The sequence below is a fragment of the Gorilla gorilla genome, chromosome 7 (genome assembly GCF_029281585.2).
Source record: "Gorilla gorilla gorilla isolate KB3781 chromosome 7, NHGRI_mGorGor1-v2.1_pri, whole genome shotgun sequence".
Classification (NCBI taxonomy): Eukaryota; Metazoa; Chordata; class Mammalia; order Primates; family Hominidae; genus Gorilla; species Gorilla gorilla.
The window spans coordinates 34,310,899-34,325,116 of record NC_073231.2 but is presented as its reverse complement, the minus strand read 5'-3'; the positions used below and the strand labels follow the sequence as shown (position 1 = coordinate 34,325,116).

The window sequence follows — 14,218 nt, the reverse complement described above, 5'->3', positions numbered from 1 at the left end:
CGCGATCTTGGCTCACCGCAACCTCCATCTCCTGGGTTCAGGCGATTCTCCTGCCTCAGCCTCCCGAGTACCTGGGACTACAGGCACGCGTCACCACGCCTGGCTATTTTTTTTTGTATTTTTAGTAGAGATGGGGTTTCACCATGTTAGCCAGGCTGGTCTCGAACTCCTGACCTCAGGCAATCCTCCCGCTTTGGTCTCCCAAAGTGCTGGGATTACAGGCATGAGCCACCGCACCTGGCCGGAAAGTAATTGTTTACATCTGTTTTTTTTTTTAGTTCATTGTGTTTTGACTGCTTATGGTATTTTTTTGCAAAAAGACATTTTAAATTTTCTTGTAGTTAGTATTATCAATAGATGTTTAAAAACTGAGCAGGAGGGCTGAGGTACTGTGTAGCTATCTTGCCACTGCAGACTCAGCAGTAGTGAAAGAGCAGGTAACAGCCAAAAATCTTATTTGCATCTTGGTGTCCTAAAATCTTTAGAAACAAACTTTAAGTGGTGATTTTTACAAAGGTATGTGTTTGGTAAGTGAACATTTCTCTGCATTACTTTTACAGTAGTAAAAAAACATTTTTTTAAGCTTTAAAAGTAGAAAAATTTTACCCTTAAATATTCAGAAAGACAAACATTTTACATACTTGTATATTGGAAGGGCACATCCAAGCATCAAAAACATCAGTCCGATTGCTCCTCCAAAGGACAAACTAATCAAAGCTGCAAAGCAAATAAAAAGTGCAACAGGAATATAAATTAAATATTATTTTTATTAATATCAGCAGTCTGAACATTATCTGTAACCTCAGAAACAAAAATCCCTCAAACGTATTAATAGCAAGTTGCCATCAGAAGTGTAAGTTATCTAGTCTTAGAATAAGTCTTCTGTGGTATCTTCAAGGCAAAATGAAGTGACACTGGCCTTTTTTTTTTTTTTTTTTTTTTTTGTGAGATGGAGTTTCACTCTTGTTGCCCAGGCTGGAGTCCAATGGCTTGATCTCGGCTCACCACAACCTCCACCTCCCAGGTTCAAGTGATTCTCCTGCCTCAGCCTCCTGAGTAAGCTGGGATTACAGGAATGCACTACCACATCCTGCTAATTTTCTATTTTTAGTAGAGATGGAGTTTCTCCATGTTGGTCAGGCTGGTCTCGAACTCCCGACCTCAGGTGATCCACCTGCCTTGGCCTCCCAAAGTGCTGGGATTACAGGCGTGAGCCACCACATCCAGCCAGTGACACCGATTTTTAAAGCGCTAACCTACTGCTAGTACCCCACCATATTCCCCAGACGCTGGTTCCCTTTCTAAAGAGTCAAAGTCCACAGGCTCAATGCTCTTCTGGGCATTAGAATTATATTTACTTCACAGATCACTACAGTTTTGAAAAGCAGTATGTGGAGAAACTCCACATTCTCAAGTTTACTGGACTTTAGAAACCTCATCCTATAGGAAAACCTCTTCTAATCAGCTCCTGTTTCTTGCACATATACTCTCAATGTGCATAAAACTGACCAGAAAAAATGCCCGAGAATATCTGTAGTTAATGATTTTAATCAATTAATTTTGTTGCAAATCTTTAAATAGTTTGCAAAAGTAGAGCTGGGTTTCCTTCCCTAATCTACATTAGAAAATCTGTAGGACAATGGGTTATAATCCTTCTGAGGTATCACTACTTTAACACGTTATTATAAGCAATAGATGCATTCTACAGGTGAAATATAGTTTCTAAAGCTACACGCGTGCGCGCGCGCACACACACACACACAGTAGTACATTTTAAGATGCTCTCACATGTTAGTGAATAGAAACAACTTTCTTGAATAGGCATAGTTAACCAATGACCTAGACTAAAGCAAAGAAATAAATGATAGCTGAGTGCAGTGGCTCACGCCTGTAATCCCAGCACTTTGGGAGGCCAAGGCGGGCGGATCATGAGGTTGGGGGTTTGAGACCAGCCTGGTCAGTACGGTGAAACCCTGTCTCTACTAAAAATACACAAAATTAGCTGGGTGTGGTGGCACATGCCTGTAGTCCCAGCTACTTGGGAGGCTGAGGCAGGAGAATTGCTTGAACCCGGGAGGCGTAGGTTGCAGTGAGCCTAGACTGCTCCTTTGCATTCCAGCCTGTGCGACAGAGCAAGACTCCATCTCAAAAAAAAAAATAAATAAGTAAATGATAAATTTATTTTGAGTTCTATATAACCTGTATTTCTACAGTTACAGTGGCTAAGAAAATAACTAGTTTTGTTGTTGTTAGGTCATTTTATTAAAATTCAAAAGTTAAAATTCGAAAGATTTGTAGAAGGTCTAAAAGTTACCAAAACAAAGGCTAACATAGAGAAACCAAAATGAACAGGAAACAAGTTAAACTTTGCCAAGTACTACTGATATACTCTGCACAACTAAAACGGTCATAATCAAGGACACCCAATGACATAGTGGCTTGGCAGATTTGGTTTTTGGTTAGATCGCTGATGCAGGTCATGGCAACCCCGAACACATCACTTAGTCCTGAATACCATTCTATTTCCAGCTACAGGAAAAGAATTGCATTTTTACTTTACAGCAAACGAGGCACTTCAAGTTTACAGGGGAATGCAATATAAACTGTAAGGAAAACAATGAATTTACCATTTGTTTTCTTCAGTTCCACATTGGTTCTCATGACCGGGCCCTGCCCACCTCTCTTGTGATGTGTCACACCAGGCTACTACAGTGTCCCTGAACCCTCACTTCAGTTATACTGGCCCTCTTTCCTTTCCTGGAAATCAGCAGACTTGCTCACTCACGTGGCCTGTGCACACTTTGTCCCTTCTGCCTCAGACATTTTTTCATTCAAGAAATATTCACTGAGCACTAAATATGTGACAAGCACTAGGGATACAACAGTGAATGAGGCATGGTCCTTTCCCACTCCTCTCTACTTTCCTCCAACTTAACTCCTGCTTTTCCTTCAGATCTCAGCTCAACCAGTGAAGTGTTTTTTTTGCTGGTTTTTTTTTAGACGAGTCTTGCGCTGTCGCCAGGATGGAGTGCAGTGGCGTGATCTTGACTCACTGCAACCTCTGCCTCCCAGGTTCAAGCCATCCTCCTGCCTCAGCCTCCTGAGTAGCTGGGACTACAGCTGTGCACCACCATGCCTAGCTAATTTTTTTTTTTTTTTTTTGTATTTTTAGTAGAGACGGGGTTTCACCACATTGGCCAGGATGGTCTCCATCTCTTGACCTCACGATCTGCCCACCTTGGCCTCCCAAAGTGCTGGGATTATAGGCGTGAGCCACCGCACCTGGCCTCAGTGAAGTTTTTCCAAACCTCCTGATTAGACCAATTCCCTGTTATATTTATTTATTCATTCCTCTAACAAACATCTATGGAGCACCTAATGTGTGTCAGATACTGTTCTTGCTACTGGAGACAGAGCAATGACAACAATCAAAGCTTTTGCTCTCACGTTCTAGTGGGAGAAGAAAATGATTTTTAACAAGCAAGTGAATAAATGTCAAGTGATGACAAACGTCAGGTAGAGTAAGGGATGGGAGTGCTAGTCTAGATACAGTGGCCAGGGAAGGCATCTCTGATGAAGCACCACCTGAGCAAAGATCTGTATGAGGGGAGGGAGGAAATCATGTGGGTATTTGGGATGAGTATTCCTGGCAGAGACCCGTGTATGCTGAGGTTCTCTGTTCACTGAATGCCTCTCCTTTGCTCAATTATCAGCTGCGATTTCCTACTGGTTTGTATTTTGTCTTTCCTTCTCAACTGTCCATTTCATGAAAGGAGGGAGCAAGTTTTTCTGTTGTGATGATCGTGCCTGGCTCTTAACACTCAACAAATATTTGTGGAATGAATGTAGCAGAGTGGAAGCAGCATGGAACTGAGACTCAGGAGGGTCCAAGGCCCTAATAGTTACTAACTAGTTGTCCAAGTAATTTATGAGTCTCAGTTCTTCCTTCTCTAAAATGACAGTTGGACTAGATCTTAAATGCAGATAATTTTCTGAACACTAAAGGTACTGTTAAGACAGCTAAGTCCATTACTATAAATACTACCTAGTAACACCTCATTCATTCAGACGCCATTTATACGCAACTTAGAATCCTGGAGAAAACAAAGGCCACTAAAAAGAGACAAAATAGATGTTACAAAGCCCATATACTAAAGCCAACATTCTCTATAAACAGACCCTTAAGTTCTTATTTATACTAACTCATTTTCGTAACACAATTGTTAGATGGGAATTCAGAGTAAAACACATTTTTATTTTAAAGAATCATCTATGCTCACTTATATATATTTTTCAATAGGTAATTCATATACCCAGAACAAAAATTAAGTGAAAAGGAACTTTCTCTTATCAAAAGTAATCACTATTACTTATATACCTTGTGACACAAAATTTTCTAAGTTTATCTTCCCACACTGAAACAAATGGGAATTAGGAGAAAGAGTTGCATACAAGCAAGAATTGCCCTTTGACAGGAGGGAGGAAACAACAAAAAAAATTTAAACCAGGCAGAAAAATCTCAAAAAGCATGTTCACGGTAATCTCCGCAAGTGGCAAGCCACCTTAGGACCATGAGGGCCTCTGAAGGTGGCTGTTCTGTGACAGAGAACAGTCATTCAAGTTTTTATCAAAAAAGAAGGCCTAAATTCTTTGATTACACTCTTACAAAGTTAATGAAAAATGATTCCTTAAAAAAAAACAAAACCAAGGGACTAAAATGAGATAAGGCTCAGGTATCAAAAAACAATTTTAAAAACATAAACCAAGATTGTCTTATTGTAAGTGCTATGAATATGAATACTGGAATAACATTTGTTTGGGGGAATCAAGATACCTTGAGATAATACTTCTATTCCATTAAACACTAAATATATGTGTGTGTGTGTGTATATATATATATATATATTTTTTTTTTTTTTTGAGACAGAGTCTCACTCTGTTGCCCAGGCTGGAGTGCAGTGGCGTAATCTTGGCTCACTGCAACCTCTGCCTCCTGGGTTCAAGCAATTCCCTGCCTCAGCCTCCTGAGTAGCTGGGATTACAGGTGCCTGCCACCATGCCCGGCTAATTTTTTTGTATTTTTAGTAGAGATGGGGTTTCACCATCTTGGACAGGCTGGTCTTGAACTGCTGACCTCATGATCCATCCGTCTCGGCCTCCCAAAGTGCTGGGATTACAGGTGTGAGCCACCGCGCCGGGATTAAATACTAAATTTTTTTTAAATATTCATAACACAGTTTGATGTGACATCTCATCTTCCAGTCATACCGAATAAGGTAGCCAATTAGAGGTTAAATAAATTGCTTAAAAGTGTTCTCAAAACTTGCAGTTTCTTCAATCTTATGAAATTGGCAACTAGGAAGATTTATATATACACTTCATCATTTGTATATAATCTGTTTCTTAAATGACACATCAACAAGGCAAGAATTCATACAGTAATTGAGTGATGCAATATTTGGAAGACAAAGCTTAGGTAAGTCTGGTTTCTACTCCCAAAGCCTCTAGGCTAGGGATGGAGCAGCCCAATTATCTAGCAAAACTCTCTAGAGACAAGATGCTGATTCTGTGATTACAAAGAAATTAGAGTAGAAGGAGGGACCACTTCTCTAACCTGGGAGTTACCAGAAAATCCAATATATCAAAAAGTAATAGACAAATGGCTCAAGAAATGCCTAATGGTCTCTAATTACAGCAACACTCCTTCCTAATATAAAGATATTAGGCCAAGAGAAAGAAATATACTGACTCATAACAACCAGAAAATCCTGCTGAAATCAAAAGTGCAGTTCACCTGAGGCACCTTCATCAGTTTAATGCAGTATTTCCCTAGGTCTGGAGAAGTAAATTACAAAGCTATTTTCTTAAGAGACTCCCGTATTATTGACACTGAAGAAACAGGGAAGAACAGGGAAACGGGCAACATCCTAAAAACCACAGCAATTCACAATAACTGCCTTTCACATAAGGGTTTAGAGTCTATCACAGTTCAAAAGGAGATTACAAAGTATCCCAGTTGCTTAAATGAGAAGGTTTTATATGGGAAATGAAATGTTTTCAGACATTGAAAATAAACAAGAAACAGTAAGACTGTGACCCTGAAAAAAAAACTCGATTAAGTTTTCCTTAGAGAAGAAAAAATACAAAGAAAACCACTGCTCCCAAAGTTCTTGCTTCCTGCCTGACTGCCCTTCTACAGAGCGGCAGGTCAAGAAATCAATGTAATTAGTTAAGCAGTAGCTGAAAACTTTGCTTCTCATCACACTGACAACAAAACTACCTAACAGTTGGAACAAATGCAACATTCCTTTTTTTAAAAGAAAATACATGAATAAGCCAGTAGTTTTTCATTAAGTTGTAGCAGTATTTTATCTTCTTAAAAAAAAAAAGAAAAAAAGAAAAATTTTGAAATTTGAAAAAGCCTCAGGGTGCAACTGCGGAGAGGGAAGAGAGCCAGGAGCACTTTGGGGTCGCCTACAGGATCAACTCTAGGGTCCAGACACCGCAGATGAAAATGCACCCGTTTCGGGAGCCTGTAAAGCCTCGGGCGCGGGCGGCCGGGGTGGACGTGGGGTCGAGGTTTCGGGCAGACCCGTGCAGCGCCCGCAGACCGCACTTGTGCCTTTCGGTGGGAAATGACTGGTTTTCCATAGCTGGCATCTCCAGCAGCCTCAGCCTCCTCAATCCCACGCTCTGCCTGCCTCTCTCTCGGATGCAAACTCCTGCAAAACGTGTGTGGCCGTCCAAATCGCGACGGGACTCCTCACTGACCGCCAACCACTTCATATTTTGTCCGGGGGGCGATGGGTGGGAGAGAGGCTGCCGAAATCGGCAGAAAGTGGGGGCTGCGGGGCGAAGCCGGGGTCGCAACCGTCCGTTGCCCGAGGGCGCCGCGCCCACCTCCGGGCCAAGCGCAGGGCCGGGGCGGGGGTCGCTTCCCCGGCGCAGGGACCCCACGCGCGCGCGCGGGCCCGGAGGGGAAGTGCGGGGGCCGCGTGGGACCCCCGGCCCATCTTCCCCCGCCGGCCCCAGCCCTCCCGCGTCCTGCAACCCAGGCCCACCTTTGATGCCTGCCATGGCGGTGACGTCGCTCCTGGCTCCACGACCCGAGGCGGCGGCGGCAGCAGCGGCAGCCGGGAGACCCAAGACGCGCTACGGCGGCCAGACAACACCCGGAAGTGCGCGACGCAGCACTTCCGCCGGCGGCTCGGGCTCGCGCGGGGGCGCGGGGGACGCGCCGGGCTGGGCTGTGGGGTCAACCCCTGCCTCTCTTCTCCGCTGGTCTGCAGATCGCCGCCGGCCGAGGCTTGCCGCCGCCGCCCCGACTAGGGGAATGAGCAGGCGCCAGGTCTTGAATTCCTGTCAGGGCCGGTCTGGGGGCTCCCTGCTGAAGCCCCTGTCCCTGATCCCGCAACCTCCCGCCTGCTTTGGGAAGGGGTCGCGGGTAGCGGCCGTCCTTTGGATGCACGTGTGATGGCTTTTGGTTTAATTTCACATTGTTTTGTTTGTTTTTTGAGACAGGGTCTCTTTCGCCCAGGCTGGAGTGTGATCACGGGCACTGCAGCCTCGATTTCCAGGGCTCAAGTGATTCTCTCACGTCGGCCTCGCAGTAACTGGGACCACAGACATGAGCCACCATGCCTGGCTTTTTGTTTTGTTTTGTTTTGTTTTGTTTTTTGTAGAGACAGGGCGGGGTGTGAGACTCTCATCTTGTTGCCCAAGCTGGTCTCCTGAGCTCAAGGATCTGCCCTCCTCGGCCTCCCAAAGCGCTGGGATTACAGCTTGATACCCTACCTTGTTTTAACCTGATTGACTCTCTCTTAGCTGAGAGAGCGGGACAGACTCCATTTTGGTTTCTTCGCTTGCAGCACCTTGTCCCCCTCCCTTAAGGACATAACTGGTGCAAATTGACACCAAGCACATCCAGGAATGTGCTTACTGATAAGATACTGAGGCAAGCTGTACCAGCAGCTCCTGGGAACGCGCTCGGTTGATGGTACCCAAAGCCCCTGCGTTTATCTCTTTGTGATAATTTAAGCCCCATGCACCTGGAACTGTTTATTTTCCTGTAACTGTTTCTGTAACCATTTATCTTTTAACTCTTTGCCTGTTCTGCTTCTGTAAAAATTGCTTCAGCTAGACTACCCCTCCCCTATTTAGACCAAGGTATAAAAAGAAATCTAGCCCCTTCTTCAGGGCCGAGAGAATTTTGAGCTGTAGTCGTCTCTCGGTCGCCGGCAATAAAGGACTCCTGAATTAGTCTCAAAGTGTGGCGTTTCTCTATAACTCTCTCGGTTACGACAACAGGTGTGAGCCACTGCGCACATTATTTTACTGTGCCTTTTCCTCTCTCCCTCCATCCCTCCATCCCCAGTCCTATAATTAAGGTTAGTTGGGTGGTCTGCACTTGGCTCCTTGGTTTCCTACACAAGAGTAGGGTTCTGGTGAGGACCCACCTCCAGAGATAGGAGCAGCAGGGCTCAGTAAAGGGTGGATTTAATAGAAATCCAGTCCCTTGGGTGGCTGTCTTTTTGGTAGTAACAAGGCAACGAAAAAAAGTGAAAGCCCAGGTTCAATACCTTTATTTACACATCCTACAATTATTTATAGAACATTTACTATGTGTTAGGCACAGGGTTAGACGCTGAGATGTGCAAAACCAGGTACTGTTTGCAGACTGGTGAGGAAGACAGACACACAAAAAATGTAAAATTGCAATAATGATAATTGCTAGTAAAGGGGATCAGAATATGTCACTCTAAAATATGCCACTTTGAAGTCTGGTGTGGTGACTCAGGCATGTGATCCCAGCACTTTGGGAGGCTAAGACAGGAGGATCGCTTTGGCCCAGGAGTTCAAGACCAGCCCTGGCAACATAGTGAGACTCCATCTCTACAAAAACGAAAAAAAATTAGCCAGGCTTGGTGTGTGCCTGTAGTTCCAGCTACTTGGGAGGCTGAAGTAGGATTGCTTGAGCCTAGGAGGTCGAGGCTGCAGTGAGCTCTGATTGTGCCACTGCCTGGGCAACAAAGCAAGACTCTGTCTCCAAACAAACAAACAAATAAATGTCAGGCCTCTGAGCCCAAGCTAAGCCATCATATCCCCTGTGACCTGCACGTACACATCCAGATGGCCGGTTCCTGCCTTAACTGATGACATTACCTTGTGAAATTCCTTCTCCTGGCTCATCCTGGCTCAAAAGCTTCCTCACTGAGCACCTGGTGACCCCAGCCCCTGCCTGCCAGAGAATAACCCCCTTTGACTGTAATTTTACTTTACCTACCCAAATCCTATAAAATGGCCCCACCCCTATCTCCTTTCGCTGACTGTCTTCAGACTCAGCCCACCTGCACCCAGGGGAAATAACCAGCTTTGTTGCTCACACAAAGCCTGTTTGATGGTCTCTTCACACGGACATGAGTGAAAATAAGGCTAAGGATTGTTTTGAGCTGAAAGCAAATAAGAAGCAACAGGCATAGGAGGAGCTCTCTGCTCTCTCCTTTTCTACCCAAAGGCCATGCTTAAGTTCCCTTTGTAAAGATAACATAAAGTTCCACTTTTTGTTTTGTTTTGTTTTTCTTTTGAGACGGAGTCTCGCTCTGTGGCCAGGCAGGAGTGCAGTGGCATGATCTCGGCTGACTGCAACTTCCGCTTCCCGGGTTCAAGCGATTCTCTTGCCTCAGCCTCCCAAGTAGCTGGGACTACAGGCACGCACCACTACGCCCAGCTAACTTTCAGTCTTGCTCTGTCGCCCAGGCTGGAGTGCAGTGGTGTGATCTCAGGCCACTGCAACCTCTGCCTCTTGGTTAAAGTGATTTTCCTGCCTCAGCCTCCCAAGTAGCTGGGATTACAGTCATGAGCCACAATGCCCGGCTAATTTTTGTATTTTTAGGTAGAGACAGGGTTTCACCATGTTGGCCAGGCTGGTCTTGAACTCCCGGCTTCAAGTGATCGGCCCACTTGGGCCTCCCAAAGTGCTGAAATTACAGGTGTGAGCCACTGCGCCTGGCCCCCAAAAAATGTGTAAACAAATTTTTCTACTTATAAATATTTACATTTCCCAGACCAGGGAGAGGATGCAACTCCTATGCCCCAGTAAACAGCATTTATTGTAGTCTGTGAAAACATTACTAAAATAGCCCTTATCTTTCATTAGTTTTCCCGTATATATTTACCTTCTTAAAATCTACTGCCCCTAGAAGTCCAAAACCTTTCCTTTGTCTACTTTTCCACAATGCATCACCCTTTGTTAAAATGATACATGCTCCCAGGCCTAATTACTTTTTGAGTTTTCACTTCTTTTCTGTGAAGCCTCCTTGTGCATGCAAAATAAACCTTTTTTTTTTTTTTTCCTGGTAATCTGTACTTTGTTAGTTTAATTCACAGTTCTCAGCTTCTGAACCTAGGAGGGTCAAGAAAGTTTTTATCCTTTCCTACACTAGGAAAGATGGGTAAATAGTTCTCTGAAAACTTTTGATTGCCATCTGCCAGGGAAAATTTCCCCCAAGGAGAGACAACACAGTGATCAATAAATGTGTTAATAGAGAACGGAAAAGCCATCGCAGGTGGCGGGGTGTGTTGTTTGTGTGTGTGTGTTTGCGTGTGTTTGTGTGTGTGCGTGTTTGTGTTTGTGTGTGCGTGCATGTGTGTGTGCATGCATGTGTTTGTGCGTGTTTGTGTGTACGTGTTTGTGTGCGTGTTTGCGTGTGCATGGGTATTTGTGTGTGCGTGTGTGTGCCTGCTTGTGCGTGTTTGGGTGTTGTGTGTGTGTGTGTGTGCGTGTTTGTGTGTGCATGCGTTTGTGTGCGTGTTTGTGTATGCGTTTGTGCGTGCACGTGTGTTTGCGTGCGTGTCTGTGTTGTGGGCGTGTTTGTGTGTGCCTGCATGTGTTTGTGTGCGTGTTTGTATGTATGTGCACGTTTGCGTGTGTATGCATGTTTGTGTGTGTGCGTGTGTTTGTGCATGCGTGTTTGTTTTGTGTGTTGTGTTTTTGTGTGTTTGTGTGTGTGTTTGCGTGTGCGCATGTATGTATGTGTGGTGGGGAGTTAGGAGCTTTGCCAGCAAATGGAGCAAGGAGCTTGCTTGGTCCCTTGGAGAGAAGAGAGGTGGCTAATGGGGTTGGTCAAGGTTGGGGTAGGGCAGCATGCTTATATAGTAGGGACGTACACAAGCAGTTTTGGGTTTTCTCTCTGAGCAACAAAAATCTTTCGAAGGTTTTAAAAGGAAGTAGGTGGGGGTGAGCTACGTACGATTTGAATTTTTAACTTTTTTTCAGTCATCAGACTAACATAAAGTGGCATGTAAGACTGTGGAATGAATGTTTAGAAGAGATATTTCCAATATGCTTTAAAATGAGAGCAACTGGGAAGCTTGAGGCATTACCCACTTCGCTTCTCTCTACTATTTCTAGAATTGAATTACAATTTAAACAACAACAACAACAACAACAACAAACAGGACACTTCTTGAGTCTTAATGCACCAAATGATTCTATGGGTGTTTTGTAGGAGAGTAGAATTTTTTTCTGTTCAAGTTAGTGCAGAAAGATCTACCATCTCTTTCCTGTATCATGAAAAAAGTTTCCATTTAAGGATGTGGTAACAAAACCACAAGGCACACTTGAACATATGCCATGGAAGTACACGCTGTTTACACGGAATCTGTGAGCCACCAGCTCCTTTCCCTAAACTACTGAAGCAGGCATATGCGTCCTTCTCCCCAGCCATCTTGAATGGATAGGTAGAATTCCTGGAGAAGTGCATAATTCCATCCCACATGTCACCTACCACAACACTTTTTCTTGTTTTGTTCTGTGAACCCACAGTATGTGAGACAGGTCTCAGTCAATTTAGAAAGTTTATTTTGCCAGGGTTGAAGACGCACCCTTGACACGCCTCAGCAGGTCTTGATGACCTGTGTCCAAAGTGGTTGGGGCACAGCTTGGTGTTATACATTTTAGGGAGACATGAGACATCAATAACTGTATGTAAGGTGTACATTGGTTCGGTCTGCAAAGGCGGGACAATTCAAAGTGGGGAGGGGGTGTCCAGGTCATAGGTAGATAAGAGACAAACGGTTGCCCTATTTTGAGTTTCTTTTTCTTCCTTTCTTTTTTTTGAGACCAAGTCTCACTCTGTCACCCAGGCTGCAGGCTGGAGTACAGTGGCGCGATCTCGGCTCACTGCAACCTTCAACTTCTGGGCTCGAGCAATTCTCCTGCCTCAGCCTCCCGAATAGCTGAGATTACAGGTGCCCACCACCACACGTGGCTAATTTTTTTGTTCTTTTTTTTGAGGCTGGAGTGCTGTGGCACCAACCGTCTTCTGGGTTCAAGTGATTCTCCTGCTTCAGCTTCCCAAGTAGCTGGGATTACAGGCATGTGCCACCACACCTGGCTAATTTTCGTATTTTTAGTAGAGACGGGTTTAACCATGTTGGCCAGGCTGGTCTCGAACTCCTGAGCTCAAGTGATCCACTTGCCTCGGCCTCCCAAAGTGCTAGGATTATAGGCATGAGCCACCATGTCCGGCCTCTTCTGAGTTTCTGATTAGCCTTTCACAGAATACAGAATTTACAGGTATAGTCACTTATGCTTTAGTCTGGGTTAGTGAAAAAACAGGGCAAAGGAAGCAATCAGATAAGCATTTGTCTCACAGTGAGCAAAAGATGACTTTGAGTTCTCTCTGTCCTTTGTCCACAAGGAATATCCTTGTTGGCAAATTGTGAGGTAGGTATGTAGCTTTATTTTTTTCATTTATTTTTATTATTATTTTTATCTTTGTAGCTATCTTATGTAGGATAAGATAGCTACAAAGATAAATTTCCTTTTTTTTTTTTTTGAGGCAGGGTTTTATCCTGCTGCCCACGCTGCAGTGCAGTGGTGCAATCACAGTCATGGTAGCTTCCTGTCATGGCAGCCTCCACCTCCAGGGCTCAAGCTATCCTCCTGCCTCAGCCTCCCGAGTAGCTGGGACCACAGATATGCACCACCATGGCCCGCTAATTTTTTACTTTTTGTAGAGGCGGGGTTTTGCCATGTTGTCCAGGCTAATTTTGAACTCTGGGACTCAAGAGATCCTCCCACTTTGGCCTCCCAAAGGGCTGGGATCACAGGTGTGAGCCACTACCCCCAGCCTGATTTGCTCTTTTCAGTACAAATGTGTTGGCAGTACAGATGTCCTTGACAACATTCATGGGTAACTGGGATTACTCATCAGGTTACAGGAATCTATATTCTTTTCTCCCATGGTCACAGAATCCTGAAAGATTGTGCTCCTTATCTTTCCCATGAGATTCAGTGTTTCCAGCACAAAAACACTCATCACTCTAAGGACCATTTTTGGTTTACTGGTCTAGGGACCAGTTGTGTCCGGAATTGGTGGGCTCTCGGTCTCACTGACTTCAAGAATGAGGCTGTGGACCCTCGCGGTGAGTGTTACAGTTCTTAAAGACGGTGGGTCCGGAGTTTGTTCCTTCTGATGTTCCGACATGTCCGGAGTTTCTTCCTTCTGGTGGGTTCGTGGTCTCACTGACTTCAGGAGTGAAGCCACAGACCTTCGCAGTGAATGTTACAGCTCTTAAAGGTGGCGCGTCCAAAGCTGTTCGTTCCTCCCGTCTGGAATTGTTTGTTCTTCCCAGTGGGTTCGTGGTCTCGCTGGCTTCAGGAGTGAAGCTGCAGACCTTCGCTATGAGTGTTACAGCTCATAAAGGCAGCACTAATCCAAAGAGTGAGCAGCAGCAGCATTTATTGCAAAAAGCAAAAGAAGAAACTTTCCACACCCAAGAAGGGGACCCCAGCGGATTGCCGCTGCTGCTCTGGTGGCCTTCCTTTATTCCCTTATCTGGCCCCACCCACATCCTGCTGATTGGTCCATTTTACAGAGAGCTGATTGGTCCGTTTTGACAGAGTGCTGATTGGTGCATTTACAAACCTTTAGCTTCACACAGAGTGCTGATTGGTGCGTTTACAATCCTTTAGCTAGACACAAAAGTTCTCCAAGTCCTCACCCGACTAGCTAGACACAGAGGCTGATTGTTGCGTTTACAAACCTTTAGCTAGACACAGAGTGCTGATTGGTGCATTTACAGCCCTTTAACTAGACAGAAAGCTCTCTAAGTCCCCACTGGTCCCAGAAGCCCAGCCGGCTTCACCTCTCACTGACACTCTTCACGGGATTTTGAGGCACCTACCCCGGGTGCTCCAGCAGCCCAGAAGGCG

The 14,218-nt window shown here is 44.9% G+C and overlaps 1 protein-coding gene across 10 annotated transcripts in view; it reads right to left on the bottom strand.

Annotated features, from left to right (window-relative positions):
* The window catches only part of LEPROTL1 (leptin receptor overlapping transcript like 1), a 45,329-nt gene extending 37,070 nt beyond the window's left edge, over positions 1 to 8,259 (bottom strand). For 3 of the 10 annotated variants that reach the window (XM_055348341.2, XM_031013803.3, XM_031013805.3), the window contains exons 1-2: positions 7,062 to 8,259; positions 642 to 717 (exon numbers count right to left, since the gene is read on the bottom strand). In XM_055348341.2, coding sequence (XP_055204316.1) covers positions 642 to 717; positions 7,062 to 7,077 — 92 coding nt within the window. In that variant the 5' untranslated portion in view covers positions 7,078 to 8,259. The other 7 variants (XM_063709182.1, XM_063709180.1, XM_063709179.1 and 4 more) reach the window with 7 other exon arrangements.
* Between the last annotated feature and the right edge of the window lie 5,959 nt (positions 8,260 to 14,218).